We start from the raw sequence: 17,530 nt of genomic DNA on the forward strand, positions 1-17,530 counted from the left end.
TGTGCTGCTGTTTCTTTAAAATAAAAACAATGTGTGTGACCAGTTTTGTTACGTAATTACTAGAATTGGCGGTGAAGTTGTTTGGCAAATATAAGTTCCATTTTGCAAAAACTCAGTTGCCTGCCCCCCCAGTTAGGATTTTACCCGCAATGACACAGACCTGAATGGTCATCTGTTTGAGTACCTTGATGATTCAAGGGATAGAGAAATTAAAACTGGAACAAATCCCACAATTCTCCATTATGGAACTTCTACCTGACAGACACCAAAATATGGCTCACCTGAGAGAAAGACCTTAATTGGAAGATTTTGAGGCCTAACTACGCCTATCTCCACCCAAGCGTCCTATTCTTACCCTAGTCAGTGTTTACTAGGAGTTTTCTATTTTAAATGGAAGCTAGGTGGACCTTCCTTTTTCAGAAAGAATTCTGGAAAATAGCGGTTTTCTACACCATGGGAAGGCTTCAATTTTGGGGCTCTAAACCTATAGTTTGAGTTTGGCTAAAGAGGAATGCTCAAGTATGTTGATGTGACTCGCCACCCTTAACACAGAAACATGAGTATGGTGGAACAGCACATTTTCCATAGATCTTCCGATTATCTCAATATTGGATAGGGGATATGCCAGGGAGACAAATGCCAGATGCACCTTGCAAGAGATTAAATACTACCATGTTTCCCCGAAAATAAGACAGGTTCTTATATTCATTTTTGCTCCAAAAAATTCATTAGGGCTTATTTTCAGGAGATGTTTTATTTTACAGTCATATCATCTGGTTGCTGCACAGTGGTGGAGGGCGGGGTTTCACTTAACTAGGGCTTATTTTTGGGGTAGGGCTTATATTACAAGCATCCTAAAAATCATACTAGGGCTTTTTTCAGGGTAGATCTTATTCTCGGGGAAACTGTATACACATTGCATCAGAAAAAAAGGCAAGGGCTTCAATATTAATAAATGGAATTGAATCTGAAAAATTTGAATTATACAGAGGAACAAGACAAGGAGACCCCTGTCCCCATCAATATTTGCATTGGCTATAGAGGCACTCATGGCAATTATTAGAAAAATATTAATATTAGGGGAATAATGGTTAGAAATAAACAAAATTTATTTATATGCTAACTATATACTTTTATTCCTAGAGTCCCCGATTGAAAATATAGAAACATTGAAACAAATATTGGAAAAATTCAAATATACAAGTTTAAAATTTTATTATGATAAATCGAAATTGCTATGTATGAATATTCCCACGCTGGAACAAAAAGAAATCAATAAAAGAACAGGTTTAGACCTGTGTTATTGAAGTTTCAAATACATGGGGATTTAGATAACAAAAAATACAAGGCAACTAGTCTATAGGAACTATTAAAAAGTATTTCTATAAAGGAAAAAATTAAATTGAAAAAATTAAATCTATCATGAGTGGAAGATGTTAACAACAGAGGAAGCAGAGTGGAGAAGGAAACCTAGAAAACCTTCGTAATGAGGGGAGTGAGAGAAGAGAGGGTGCAACAGGAGGATAAGAAGCACAGAGGAATGTTAGAGCGGCATGGATAAACCCCTTGCCCAACGGATTATTTGCCAACAAGATGGTGGGAGTCACATCCAAGGAATGAACAGCCGTGGTGGGGAGACAACAAACTGCCCTTATTGCAACTACCATTGTCTGGGGACTCGGATGAAGTGGTAAAACCCAAACAGGCGATAACCCAAAACTTGGGGAAGCTGTTTCTGAAACTAAGTACAAATCCCTTTCTTGCCTCAGGAGAGGAACGAGAAAGCTGAACTGTTTTAAGATGTTAATACCAAGTTGAATGGTTTTGAAGTAACAGTTGATAGTTGTGATTTGGTTCATTAAAAGTCTGGAGCAGTTCCTCTTTTTTAGCAGGAAATGATGACTGAGTCTCTTTTTGAACATTAACACATTTATTCAGTTTGACATTTTGTGATTCTACTACTTCTAACAATTCAAAACAACTCAGATCTGGTAACTTCGATTTGGACAGACTATAACTAGATTAACAAGATTCATTGAGGGGCTGGACCAAAACATTCCCGATCTGTGGGCTTCCTCAATGGAGCACTCCAGACCGCACATATTGTCCCACAACATGGGTGTCTGGCCCAACCTCCCCCCCCCCCAGGGATGGATGGTTGAAGGATGGGTCTGGTCGAATCACCTTCCTTGAGTGACCCTGTCCTCGTGGGAAAACCATGACCGTTCTAGGGCTTCAACTGAGGTCTTTAGATTTTTCCAGATCAGGTAGCAACCCTCCTACCTTCTAATTCAGAAAGTCCTCTAACAACGTTCTCATAATTTTCTTCTCCTCTCTTCCCCTCTCTCTCCCTTATATTGAATTGTCTCCTCCCACTTTTTCCCTCTATCTCCTCCTCCCATACAGGTAGAATTAACTCCTTCCCCCTCTCTCTCTTCCATTAGACATATTTCAATCTTCTACTCTTTCTCCTTTGATCCCTCTTTCTTCCATTATTTTCAACTCCTAATTTTCTTTTGCCTTCCCTACTTCTATAACTTTTTCCTGCTCCGACATCTCTAGCTGAGGGGACGGCTCACTCTGCTCTTCCTCCTTGGGACCTACTGCTCCTTCACAATTGTTTTTTTTAAAGGAGTCTCGTGTATTAGATCTTTTTACCATGCTATTTTGTAATCTGAAATAGTACATAGCAGCTTCTGTGCGTGGTTCTGTGCCTCACAGCAACTATTTTGTTGGAGTACACAGAGCTCTCTTAATTCCAGATGTGTCCACAGCATCACCCAAAAGGCCGATATGGTAGATAACAGGTCGGCTTATTGCTGAAGGCTACATAATTGAATATTAAGTATTTTACACAACTTATTACTGCTACCTAATTCATTTTGTCGATAAAAACTGTGCTTTCAAAGGGGTGTATTGTGCTTTATTTTCACTTAGCAGGAGTTAGTCCAGTGAGAACATCTGGTGTACCCAATAAGAACAAAACATTGACCCCTGTAAATAATCTGATGGCTTCATATCCTGAATAGAGATTATTTGAAGCAGTGATAAGAGTGCTCAAACAGCAGATGAACCTAGACACAACATGAGATTAGTTAATAGACTTTCAAATTTGGAGGTAAGAGAAAAGGTTTGCCCCGTGATAAGATTAAAATCTGTTTTGAGTTCTGTTGACATGATCCTGCTTTTTGAGGAAAAAACTGCTGTAGTAGTTGATGTAGTAGTTGAAACACTCAGCATGGCTTATTAAAGTGAGACAGAAACCTTTGGATGAAAGCCAGGTTTTTTAAAAAAGCAAATTAAAAGAGGTTCACCCAGCTGGTATTACATTAACATTTTATTTTGTGTAAAAAAAAGGCAAATTTAGTGAATTATTTTCATCTTGTACACAAAGTTATAATTTTAATGCTTTTTTCACATCCATGCTTGAAAAACCGCAGTCTGGTAAAAAATGAAAGTAGCATTAATTTCTTCAAAAGCATTATTCACTGATTTATGTACATTTCATTAGAGGTTTTAAAATGCTCCCATTTGACCACACAATTTACCAAGAAAATAAAAGATTGAATTTATACAGATATTGAGCTAAATATCAAATACAGAAATGATGTAAAAACCCTATTCAATTTTTTTTAATAAACCTCTGCTATGAAATAGTTTCCCCAGGCAGAAGGTTGATGCTTTTTCCCCACTTTTTTTAAAGAAATGGCTGAGGCCTTACTTAAATATGAAAATTAAAAAGAAAAAAAATCAATTTAATCACAGTTTTAATCCCTTTTCAATAAAGGACTGTTACCAAATATATTTAGCACCATAATACAAATATTGATGGGAGAAGGTGTTCACATCACATAAAAATGACAACAATAAAAACAAACAAACACTGAAACCCGTGTTAGTATCAAGAGACAAGTTGATAACTTCCCCCCCCTCAGATTCAGCAAGGAAATTCAGAACATGAAAAAGTGACAGCTGCAAAATTCTGAGCTGTAAAAAGAAGCACTTACAATGTAGCTTACCTTGTCCATGGTGCCTTCTTCTTAAAAAATAAAATAAAATCAACAACCCTGCCTTGTGCCAAATACTGAATTAGATGACTGTTCACATCAGTACTGGCCTCAAACCCCTGACTAACATCCCACCCCACCCGGACACCTTCCTGATTTATGTTAATTTGTTCACAGTAAAATAAAAAGAGAATGTTCTTTGAGTAAATGATACAAAAATGCATGCATACCAAAACAATTAAACCTGTACTTAAAAAGCCCACTGTCACTCAGTTGTCTGCTGTGCTACGGAGGCCACAAAAATGTTGCTCAAAACCGTCAAGAGAACAGAAATGACACCTAGGCAACTAATTGGGAGTGAGGGCTCATCGGAGAATGCTTCATGGCATTTACATTCAAAGCAATTTTAAAAACACAAGCAAGTTCCTATATCTCAGTTTTCTGTCATATATAGAGAGACTGGCAGTGCTACCAATTTGAAAGAAATATGTGGATATGCCTCCAAAAAGCTGAGGACTAGCAACGTAGCACTAATCAAGATTATCACCTTGCAGCATGATTCCAGGTTCAAAAAGGTCCAGCAAGATACTTTGAGACTGGTTTATGTTCACTTCCTAAGATGATATTGGTATGGATTAAGTGTGGCTATGGATTTTCCAAGAGCTGCCATAATCAACAGAGGTAGAAGTGGGGCTGCTACATTTGATCCCAACAAAAGTTTTAGGCCTATATCTGGCAAAAATTCAGCCACTCACATTTTCCAGCCTTAAAATGTGCAATGAGGAGGAAAGTTTGAACATTCTGAATTTCTGCCCATCACATAGAATCTTAAATATAGCTTCTGTCTGGAAAAAAAAGAGCAATCCCACCTAGAAAGTATGCTGTTTGTTGAAGTGCAAGGCTGGGTTTTATAAATATACAAGAATAAATTTACATATAAGTCCAACTTACCATGCTGTTCTCTCTCTCACTACCATGGTAGAAAGCCTTGCTCTGTTTTTCATGTTGGGAAGAGCTACATAGTGCAGATGGTCCCTACTAAAATCAAAATAAATACTTCTGCAGTTGCTGCTCCTAAGTTCTCCAATGTTATGAAAATAGAGGTAACTACATGCCAGCCCTTGCACATTAATAAAGGTGATAAAAGCTGCTCACCCTACACAGAGTTTATCACAGTTATTATACATGATCAAGGCTGATGGTATTCCACCTTAAGATGTGAAGAATGCTGGATCACTATTATGTGTCAGCTGCTGGAGTCTCACTTTGCCTTTTAGCTCATTCTGTCCCAAATTGGGGTGGTGTGATGATAGTTGTCCTTGTTTTTGGAGGTATTGACTTAAAAATAATATCATTCTACAATGAAACTTCTAGAAAAAGAAGGGAGGAAGGCAATGAAAAGATCTCAGGGCACTGCTGATTATAATTTTTTATGTATTGGCCAAAATCCTGTTGCATAGTGTAGTAAATAGGCCAACTGAATTAATGGGGATTTAGCGAATCGACACTTCCCTAATTTCCACTGATTCAACTGGCCTATTCTAACTGTGAATTACTATACTAAAATAACTTACAGTTAGAACAGGCTCATTTGAATCAATGGAACTTACAGATGTGTTGGTTCACCAAATCCCTCTGAGTCAGTGGGCCTACGCTATTGCAAATTACTACACAAAGCAACAGAATTTTGGCCACTGGATGTGATCCTGTGAAGCTGTGCAACATTTAGACATATGTGTCCCTTGTACTACACAAGCACACATTCTACAACTGTTTGCTGCTCTCTCCACAAAGCAGCCCTCTTGTGCAGCATTCAAAGCTGTTTTCTAAACTAAGTAAGATTAAAAACAACAGCTGCAATGCAGCGTGTGTGGTGCAGGGAGGAGGAAAAAAGATACACCCATCAAGCTCCCATTTCTGCCACAGTTGTGTGAACCATGAATAAAAGCCTTTTAGAAACATGACATAAGTAACTGCCACCTAGGTTTAGAAGTATTTGACACCTGGTACTCAGTTTCTAAAATATGTATACATGAAGCACTTTGTCAAAAATGGCCCATTATGGGGAGGGAGAAAAAGACTAGAAATAGTTCCCATACATTCCTATACTATACAGAAAAAATGTACTTCCAGTAGTTACTACAAAATTTTACATCATTATCCCCTCTTGCATAGAATGTGGTAAACCTTTGCATATCACCAATGGTATGTACCCAACAACAGAGCAAGATAATTAAGAAAAGAATCAAAATTGCTGGTTTTCAACTTTCTATGCATTTTTAAAAATTCAAAACATTTATATGCCAAAAAAATTATCTCTGGGGTTTTGAGAGTTGCTAGTTGTAAAGCATTAGGTTTAAAATGTGTAGAGGTTAGTCTATAAGATTAAATTCTTCTAAATCCTACCTTAGAGAGTCAAGCAGCTGCCAGTCACACTGCTCTAAAGAGGACTTGCTATGACCCAGAAGCAGATACAGAACATAAGTAGTTAATTCCTGAGAGTTTAGTTAATGAACCTTACTGGTAAAAGCAAAATTCTTGACACATATCATCCTGTCACAACACTGCAGAGTGAAACACGTCAGCATGTTCAGTTCTGTGACTGGAGCAATCTGCTAATATCTATACTGTATAGGTATAAATCTTCAGGAAAAGATTCCAGGCAAGTCAGCATCCCTGCCACACCAACCATTGCAAGTTCTTGGAAACATTTTGCACAAAAATGCCTTAAGCAGCCAAGTTGCAGAAAATACAATGCCTACAGCAGGGATCAATCCATCTTTAGGCAAGTCGGCGCGATTCATAACAAGCAAAAGGCAATTCCAGACAGATAGGTGAAGCAAAATGCTGTGTCCAGCAGACTTCGGTCTTCCTCCTCTGCCCATACCTTTCCAGCAGATGTGTCTTTGACCAGGATAGAAATCAAGCCTATTGATGTGTTAGTACAGAAGGGCCTTCTGGGTCTTTCTTCCTTTCATTGCACAAGAAAAAAGCCTCGAATTCATGTCCATTGTATATCCTCTCCAGCTGAAACTTTGCTGATTGCTTGCAAAATATCTCAAGATTTCAAAATGTGAACAGGAAAACCACAGTCACCTGTATCTTGTCCAACAAATAATCTCAAGAAAGATTGGACAGAGCTTAATTCTCCAGAATAGTAAGCAGGCTCTCATTGGCTACATTGTCACTTCCAGGAGAAATCCTTTTTAAAACTCCATTCTTTCAAAGTATTTCAGTACGTTTTCACCACCCTGAAACTTGAGCCTCATTGATTTCAACTGTGAAAAGGACAGGTTATGACTAGTGTAGCTTTAAAATTCAGAATCTCCCAGCTTGTACCAGAAGGTTCACCTACCAGAAACAGTTCTTTTGTTTTTTCGCCTATACTACCATCTCAATTTCCTCAAAGGGTTTCCTGCAATCCTGCTATAATTAAGCTTTTAATTCTTACCAAAAAATTAGAATCTCATTTTTTTAACAATGCACAATAAATCTGAACTCGAAAATATTACAAAAATTCTTTTTAAAAGTTTCAAATACAACACATAAGTGTCAACTTTTTTTAATACATTGAAAAATCTTTTTTTCACTAAAATATTTTCCTCATCCTCCAAAATTTCTGAATTGAAATCTTATCTGCAGTTAGCAAAGTGCCCTTAGTGGAAGCCATCAAACTGTATCATCAGAATGTGAACGTCAGTCTTGAAGAAAGGCTTCTTCTACACCATCCTGCCCAACTGGCACCCTTAAGGTTCTTGTTTGATGTAGTGGCTGGCTGACCCATTGCTTTCCTGATCGGATGCTCCTTGAAGAAAGCTGTATTCTTCTCCATCTAGCAACTCTTCCTTCAGCTGCAGTGAAGATACTAAACAGTGAAAAAGGAGGTTTAAAAAAAGACTGTTGGTGCATGTTTGAAGTTAACAGAGAGCATGCATATTCTTTCAGTTGACATAATGGAACTTTCACAAAAGCTCCAACTTTTGTTCTTACTTCTGTAAGTACACAATGAGCATGGTCCAAATTTAGCACCAGGAACTTAAAATGCAGATTAAGTACATACTGTATACTGAAAAGCACTAAACTAACGAGATGATACTGAAAATATGATCTGGGGTCAAAAGGGGGGGGGGGCAAAAGAGAAAAGTATGTGTGTGGATACTTTAGAGGTTCTACAGGGATTATCACTCAGGAACTTTAAAAAACTTGGTTGACTTTACATTTTATAGTGCATTTATTAAAATGCAAATCCTACTGATTTCAATGGTATTTATACTCAGGTAAAGAATTTTGGTTTGCAGTTTTAAGCAAACCTCCATAAACTTGCAAAATGGTAAACATATTTCTAAAGAAACAAAAAATATTTTAATGGTACTCTCTCCACCTTACGGAAGTTTTCCTTTTCTTATACACTAACCTCCAGCCTTTCACCTGCTTTATGCATACAACACAGTTCATCTGGCTGTACAAAAATCATAGGAATTGCAGACAAATGTCCCTTGAGGTAGACAGCAAACAAGTCAACTTTCAAGACAGTCACATAGTATTAGGGTTTTACGAATATTATGCCAGGACTGTTGCAATGTGTGTAATTCAAAGGCTGGAAGAATGCATGTGTGAAACTATTCAGGAATAACTGCATTATTTACATTTCTTTAACAGCAAAAGCTTTCCTTGTTCTAAAGGAGGAGTCCTTGCATGCAGACTAGCACATCAGGGAGAGGCTAGCTAGTGCTTTCTGCTGACTCCTAGTTTTTCTCTGTAAAGGGGCGGAGGATCTATGAAAGTGCAGATTTGCTACCTCAATGACACCTAGGCCTAGAAGACAGCGCCAAACTTCATGGGACTGTTACACAGACTGGCTGGGTTATTCTCATGACTACTTTCCGTAACTTCAACCAACCAACCAAAATCTTTTATCTCGAAGTAATCCTTTGGCATCTGGTCCAGCACCTGGTCACAACTGTCTCTTATTTATAGCCTTCTATGGATTTGAAAAACAGCATTGTTTCTGATAACTAATTCTCTGTAGGTTAAACAGTCCCGTGTTCTTCAGGCTTCCGTATTTTGTTTCCCAAACCTTCTGTCATAATGACTGGTTTGCGTCCTGAGGTTTCTTAATTCCTTTCTTAAGTGAAACCAACATGGAGGATATATCAGGGGTCTCCTACCAACTCTCCTCAGATGGAATAAGTTACCTGGATGAGTAGCGAAGTTTCAACCTAATAAGAAGTGCAGGTACCATAACTCAACTTCCAGACTACACATGGAATAGTATCTCACCAGACAGGTGTTCAGTTTTAATAGCAGAAATCATTTCTTGGGTTGATGTACACACAGATCCACTTAAACAAGGGTTACAGGTATAGCTCTAGGCATGGGATCACTTTTGCAGTCAGAGGGCTCAGTACAGTAAAATGATGCAGATGGAGAGCTATGATTCTACACCTGCTTGGTTATAATGGGTGTGTGTGTTTCTTTAAATTCTAACCCAGATTAATTCATTCTCACCCAGGAGACTTTTCACAATCGAAGAGGCAGAAGTACCCTCAGAATAGTAGGGGAGATTATGGGTAGGTTGCAGATGGAAAAAGGAATTGAAAGAAACCTTCATTGTGTTCCCATCCTCCAGCGTCAGCAAAGGTTCACCGAATTCTAAACCAAATCCAACTCACTGGTTCTACTCTAACTTCTCCTAGTCTGCTAGTTTTGTAAGTGCAGGATTAAAATAAATTGTGAATATTTAAAGAAAGGTTGCTCCGGATGTCTTTTATCTATAAGGCAATAGAGATCTGTGACTTCATTGTCAGTGAGGCAATGTATCCACTCTGGGCTTTAGTCAAAACTTTAAAGGAGCTATCCAAGCTGTTGAACCGTGTACTCTAATCAGGTTCAGCACCTCAGACAGCTCCTTTAAAATTAAGGCTGGAGAGTATTCCCCGCATCATTCACATTGGAGCTACCAGCCTCCACTGCCAGAATGCAACACCACATTTTTCTTAATAGCAGTTTGACATTTAGATCAACTGACAGCAACTCCTTAACTAGACCAAGGAGAGGCAATAATCCATCCAAAGACATGACCAAAGGTGTTTTCCATGGCTGCTTGACATGAATGAAACCCATTTACCAGAAACATGCACTAAAATGCACAACTGTGCTTCTTCTAGGAGCACAGCAAAATGTTTATCTATTTTTGAATGCATTCATGGGTATTCAGCTTTATATCATATTCTGGTTTTCACATAATTATTTGGCCCCAAGGAATCAAGGTGATGTGGACTACAACTGTTACCTATATACAGCAAATGATACTTGACACATATAAGGTAGTAATAATAATAATAATCTTAGAACTGCAGAGCTGGAAGAGACCCTATGGATCATCAATTCCAGCCTGTCAAGGAGGCACAGTGGGAAACTGAGCTCCCAACCTCTGACTGCACAGGCCTATACCACTGAGCTATCCAGCAGCTCTACTTTCAAAACCTCACAAAGAACATACACTCTTGTTTAGCATCCATTGTACATACTGCTAAGTAACAAATGATACTTGGACTCAACAAATGTATACTGCAATGCACCTATTTTGAGAACTGCTGTAAGGTGTGTTTTACTTGATGGGAAAACATTCATCAAATAAAAACATTGTCAGAGACAGGTGCATGAAAAAAGTTGACCTGAGTAACAAGATATTCACATTTTTTAATAAGAAGCGCAAAATGGTACAAAGAGTCTGTTGCAATGCAGTCCAAATGACTGATGATCAAATAACTGGAAGGATTAATAAAAATATTCGTCAACGATGGGAGAAAAGAAAAGGAGTGCAGGTTGTACTGTAACTGTTATTTTTCTTATAGGTTTGATGACAAGTTCAGTTGATTCTTGGTTTGCTCCAGTATTATACATTCCAGTAAGTTTATGACAATGTCTTTTAAAAGCAGTATGTTGTAATGTCTCAGAGTATAAACTGTTGCTACTAGGAACCTTACTAAACCATACAGACCACTTCACTTCGCTCCTAGTATGGTGCTATATCATCTTCCTTGCTGACACATATTTCTCTGCTAAATAAAATTTAAAAAATTTAAGTATTAAAAGGAGATACAATAATCATGGCACAACAACTATACATATTTTACAAAATCCAGACCTAATAGTTACTGAACTTTTTTTTAAAGAAAAGAAACTAGAATGCAAGCTTGATATCTTACCTGCCTGAACTCTACCCCATGCATATCTGAGACTGGAAGCAGCTGGACTTCAGGCTCCAACAATGGTGAAGAATAAGCCATATGACTAGCATGCCAATTAGGTTTCATCTTCCCAGAAAGTAATAGCTTATTCTTTAAAGTACACACTGAGGATGTGCCATTCAGATTGTTTTTTGGACTCCAATGTGCAAAATTTGCCAAGAATTAACCACACCTAACTCTGGGAGCTCTAATTTGCATTTCCTTAAAACCTACAAACTAAAACTGTTTTTAAAGGTACATCTTGAAAGTGGATTTCAGAACCAGTTACAAACAGTGACATTCCTATGGTTTGGAAAAGGTTTACTCCATAATTAAGAAAAAAGACATATTGAAGAACCACACAGAAAGACTTCTGCATATACAGTGCAATGCAAGAAACTATTTAACTCTGATTTAATCAATTTAAGTGAACATTGAAAACATTCTTAGAAGGTGGAAAGAAGTGACTAGTCAGCCATTCTTCCCCTCCAACCTGTGTTAACCTGGAAATTCAGTGCAAGGCAAACAGCATTATTCCCCAACCAAGCCACCAAGAAATACACTGAAAATGGATGAGTTTGGGAATATTGCAGGTTCTCTAGGAGAACATTCTCCCGACAAAAGTCACCTAAAAGCCTCATGTCTGCAGTGCTGAAATAGAACCAATCTTACCATTTCTTAACATCTGAAACACAAACAAAAACAAAGCACTAAAAAAAAAGATTATCTTTTAAAAGAGAAGGTAGAATATTATTGATGTGGTCAATACACAGAGTCGGACACAACTTAACGACTAAACAACAACAACAAGAATATTATTGAACAGTGCACCTCTAGTAATGTTGGAATGACAAATATGAGATGTATAATGAACTGGTTTTCATATCCTAATTATCATTTTAAACTGGGGATAAGTCTTTACTGTGAAAGTGAAGTATACTTTACTAAGAAAGGCAGTCAATTCCTGCTCACGGGGTAAAGCCTGTAGTTGCATGCTAGATTCTTTTATCATCAGCCACTGTAGAAAATATATACAGTTCCAGCTAAGAAATAAGGACAGTCAATGTCGGGACTGGATGGAAAATAATTCCATTAATAAATTAAACACTCCCCAACCTGAGCATAGATTTCCATGAAATCTCCTATTTTCCACAACCTGTTCCCCCAGCAAAGGTTGCTACAATTTGCTATAGAACAGCTGTGGAGAATCCAAAGTTGCACATTGCAAAGAGGTGAAGGCCACAAACCTTGCTGTATGCAACAGTTCACACCTTTCCTGCTGTATTACCTGAATGGGTATTTGGGGGTGGCAGGCAAAACCTGACACACGCTGTGCAGTCTGCAGCCTTTGCAGAGACTACAGTGCACTTGAGCAAACCAACCTCATCTTTTGTATGTGTGACATAGCTGTGCCCAGCTCTGGCTAGCTATGTAGCCTGCAAAGGAACCCTAGGAAAAAGGCAGAATCCACCATGGATTCTGGAAATTGTATGTCAAAATTGAAATCTGGTGGTATCCAGGAAGAACTTCACAGTTTAGCGAGTTTTGCATGAACTGCAATTCAGCAGGGAAATCTGCATCTGCTTTCTAAAGCTGAAACCCAGCCTATAGACTGCTTTTCCCACAGATCACCTTTATTGGTCCCTATGCTAAGACAATTTTATACAAATCTGAGCAGGCAAAGGGACAAAGAACTTTAAAATAATCTTCAAATCCTCTGCTCATGTAATGCTACTCATTCCATAAAAAATGATCAGCTAAGTTTTTAGTAAATGGGGAGGTTTTTCACATACAACTGGAGTTCTGCATTACTCTGACGATATAAACAATAGATATTGAAGTAATTCAGGATAATAGGATAGTTGCCCTTAAGATAAACATCTATATACACTAAACATTTTCCACATTCACTGTTTCACGGGCCGCATTCTTTTAGGTTTAAATTACCCAGTTTATACAATTTCTATTACTTTTGAGAGGTTCAATCCCTACTGTTTTGCTGTTTTTCTCCTGCATGGTTCGTCAGAATGATTACTGGAGTGATAATAGACATTTCAACAGGAACATATGGGAGCAAATGAGTGTGTTTCTCATTTGTTTAACAGATTAAAATAACCTGAAGCTTTTAAGGAAATAAATTTATATTAAGCTTCTATGTAAGTATTGAACACATCTCCCAAAACTGATTCTCTTCTGAAATGAAGAATATAATAATTAAATTCCATATTTGGATACAACATGTGGACTATAATGGAGAAACCAATGTTAATGGGATCTGTTGGTTTGTATACATTTTGCTTCACTAAAAACACCTCTTTTTTTAATTGGGAAAGAAATCTGCTGAGTTTTGAGAAGCATAAAAAAAAAGAGACTCAACATTTATGATTAATTCAATGAGATGAGCTTATGGGCTGATGCAAATATCAGAGAAGATGAATGTTCTTGTCTATTTTAAATGAAAGTGAGGGCGGCAGTGAGTCAGCATGTTTCATGCCTGACCATGCTTGTCCTCAGTCAACTTTGCCCTCCATAATAAGAATTTTTTACATGACCAATTACCTGTTTTGAGGCTGGGACTGAACTCTCTGCTAGTCCTGGGAGGCTGGCAGGCCTCCGGGGCTGTCTGTGCTGGAAGGGTTCGATACTGAGGAGGAGTCAACTCTTCATCACCAGAGAAGCTCCTCCGTACCGCACCTGTCATGGGGACGCTCGACAAACTGACAGGCTTCTTCCCAACTGGTATCTTCCTCTCTAAACATCAAGTCAAACTAAAGTAAAACACTTAGATCAAAGTGCATTAAGGCAGCTCAAAACTAATAACTCACTGAGAAAGGCCTTTGCTTGAAGCTCATCTGACTCTTACTTAAAAAGTCAAGGACAACTCTGTGTCTTCACTGCTGAAACCAAGGGAATGCCTTGGTTGCTGACAAGTGGCATAGCCACAGAACTCTGTGAGAACACAGTAAACTTGAGTAATCACCTTTATATACAGTTGTCTTAAAATATATTAATGAGCTCAAAATCTCCTTGAAAGTAAATTTGTCAGAGGAAAATGATTGCTTTATATTGTTCACCAATCGTCTGATTTTATTCCTCTATAATTATTTAAAACAGTTGTGTGTACAACCTTCAAACCAAATGTTTTCAACCTACAAAATAAGTTTAATGATTCATAAAGCAGAGAACAGCTCTGTGTGACATATGTAATTACCTGTCCCTAGACAAGGACAGAACATTACTTAACCCTCCAGAAAAACTTCATTTATGCTAATTCTTGTGTATGGATAATGTCTTACCTGTGAATTCATGTTTTAAAAAGTGAAAGAGAAGAATTTTTGCTATATGGGATACCTACCACCCATCTAACTCAAGAGGCAGGACTACTGATTCCGGGAAGCAACATCTTCTAGATTACAAAATAAAATGTAAGGAATACTGGAGTTTTGTGTTGTTTCTCCTTTCTGAGTGTCCATACTTTCCAGTTAAGTCAGGGAGCTATAAATCAATGCTCTAGAACTTCAGACTGAAACTATAGAATTTTGAGTTAAGATTTCTGTTTGTAAAGCCAACTTGTATTCTTCCAGGTAGATATTTTTAAATATAATGTGTTCCAGTATATATCAAGTTTCCTCGTATAAATAAAACTTTCACAACTCTGACAGAAGTCAGAGCAAGAAACCATTCATCAACATAAATGGGCAGGATCATTTCAATCCATCTCACACTTTACACAGAGGTAGATTAAAAATATGCTGAGTTCTAAAGTGTGCTTCAGTGGGTTAAAATCCAATGCTAAGCTCATAGTAGTGTTAGAGTTTGCTTCCATTTCCCCTTCATCTAGAAGCTCTCTGGAGTATCCAAAACCTGCTCTCCAGAGGAGCAGTCCCCCAGAGAAGGGCACAGAGAGGCTGCAGAGGAGGAGGACAGCCCTTCCCACTTCCATTGGCAGAAATGGAACCTGCCACTAGAAGCACCCTATATACTGAACAAATGAAGCTCTTCTCCACCTAGGCTTTACAAGTAAATTTTTAAAAGACAAGGTCACTTCACATTTTTAATGGGACAAACTGAAACCACAAAGAGGATGAAACAGTAGTTTATTGCTGGACTATATTCTCTCCAATTAAGCTGAGCCAAGGAAGACGAGCAGAAATAATAGGAAATATTGCATCCCTTTAGAGCAGGAGTATGCAGTCTAATGCCTTACAAATATCTTGGACCATAGCTCCTACAGTTCCCACACACTGTATAGTGTGAGCTTTCTACTTTCTTAGACACATGGAGCACAACAGTTAGGCCACACATGCACACAGAGAATTAGCTTGCAACCTAATGACTGACTGCAAACTACTATAATTCACAATGAAACAAAATTCTTAATTTTTAAAATGCCACAAGGCTTTTGCTTGCTCCTTATATGTGTAAAAACACACTGACACAGCCACTTCTTCAAAAAACCCTTATTGCCAGTCATGCTGGCTCATGCAATTCAGAATCCAAAACATCTAGGGGGCATCAGGCTGCTTACTCTTAGTTTATACTCTAGTTCCAGTGTTATATTTGCTACTAACTGTATCACTCTGAAATTGTAATCATAAGGAATCAGGAAAAGGTAAACAACTGGCTAGTGAATGGCAAAAATTACAGCCAAAACTGGCATTAATGCCATAGTTACTTAAGTACCTTGCTAACTTCTCCTTAGTATTTAATTTCTAAAACGAATGCTTCCAGAGGTCAACTTGTCTGAAAGGTATACTAAGTAGGTTCATAACATTAATTCCAAGTATGTAGTTTCTGATACGGGTTATTCACTGGAGCGAGAGGAAGGCATTCTGTGCATACTGGATCATATTCTCTACCATAACAAAGACACTAAGGTTCTGGCCAGGTGAGTTTTGCCTCAGCTTAAACTCTTTCATACTAAGTTGTGGATGCAGTCCACAATTACATCCAAAAAAAAAAACCTGCTCAGATTTTGTTCTTCAAATGCACTGGTGGAAGACTGTTACTCAGCTCTGGAAATTCTATCACTTCCTAAGGTAATCGGTGCATTCCAGTACAGATTTATAAGTTTTTTTTTTTTAAAAAAATCTAACCCATCTTTAACAACACTGCACCCATGTCTTAGGAACTCTTTATACACTATGGCACTATCACAGGTGTACCATTTTATGAATCATCCCACAGGAAAGTTTTAAATACCTGTTGTTACCATGGGGGAGATGAATCACATAGTCTCTCACCACACAAAGGTGTTGGTCTGAAAGGATCAAGAGTGATGACTGTATGTCAGGACCCACATGATCTACCACATCTATCTGTCGGGAGGCCTTTCCAATATAATAGTAGCAACATGGAATAAATACACAGAAAATTACTTCCCATGTAACATCTAATGGGAATCCTCCCTTTGTAGAATATCCACCTAAACTGTGGTGGAAATTACTTAAAATCTCTACTAGGCAGCTCTGAACATGTCTGATGACAATCCAACTGGAAACTCAGTGCATCTGCAGGGTTATCATAGCTGGTATTAATGCATCCGGTTTATACTCTGTGCCTTTTCCAGCATGCATGTCGATTTACACAAACACAAACTAAACCTTCTCCAATTCCATTCTCCAAGTTCTCTTAACAATTGTCCAACAATTTTGGGGTGAATTTAGCTCAAAACACACTTATTGAGAAGTAAGCACACCTTAACAAAGTGTCCTTGTCCAGACCCTCAGTTCCCAGCTCAATAAAACACAGTTTAACAGCCAGGAAAGAGCAACAGGACCACACCCTCCTTTCCCCATCCTGGTTTAATCAAACCACAGCTGGTAGTTGCATCCAAAATGAGGAATTCTAATGACATTTATCAACCAGGATCTTAACCCAGTTCAAAACTGCTTCTTAAGATAACCATCAATAAACAAAATACTGTAGTTCCCATCATAAATGTAGTAACTGTGATTTGGCTAAATCAAAAGATAAGAACAGGAAACAGTAAAGAGAGTGCATAGTCTTGTTGATCTCGCTGCTAAACTCTGGTTTAGTAAATCATGAAATAGTCAAGCTACACCAATGAAAGTTATTTCAACTGCAGACATGTGCAGAACTGTACTATAACTGAATTTAGGTTCAATTAAAAATGATATATATTACCTGAAAATGGACTTAAGCTACTAAGAGAAACTAAAACACACCTAAATATGTGCCTATCAAAAATGTAGTTTTCATGTTAAATTTCCACTTGGCTAGCATACAGAACTATTTCTTGAAACTTTCTGAGGCAAGAGTGGTCTTTTT

At 37.9% G+C, this 17,530-nt stretch overlaps 1 protein-coding gene across 8 annotated transcripts in view; it reads right to left on the reverse strand.

Annotated features, from left to right (window-relative positions):
- Positions 1 to 6,495: 6,495 nt before the first annotated feature.
- The window catches only part of MBTD1 (mbt domain containing 1), a 43,827-nt gene continuing 32,792 nt past the window's right edge, over positions 6,496 to 17,530 (reverse strand). For 3 of the 8 annotated variants that reach the window (XM_020814797.3, XM_020814789.3, XM_020814832.3), the window contains 2 exons: positions 13,799 to 13,990; positions 6,496 to 7,872 (listed from right to left, as the gene is read on the reverse strand). In XM_020814797.3, coding sequence (XP_020670456.1) covers positions 7,754 to 7,872; positions 13,799 to 13,990 — 311 coding nt within the window. In that variant the 3' untranslated portion in view covers positions 6,496 to 7,753. Of the gene's footprint in view, positions 7,873 to 9,281; positions 11,072 to 13,798; positions 13,991 to 17,530 lie in introns of those variants that run through there. The other 5 variants (XM_020814816.3, XM_020814809.3, XM_078384243.1 and 2 more) reach the window with 4 other exon arrangements.

The sequence above is a fragment of the Pogona vitticeps genome, chromosome 2 (assembly GCF_051106095.1).
Source record: "Pogona vitticeps strain Pit_001003342236 chromosome 2, PviZW2.1, whole genome shotgun sequence".
Taxonomy (NCBI): domain Eukaryota; kingdom Metazoa; phylum Chordata; class Lepidosauria; order Squamata; family Agamidae; genus Pogona; species Pogona vitticeps.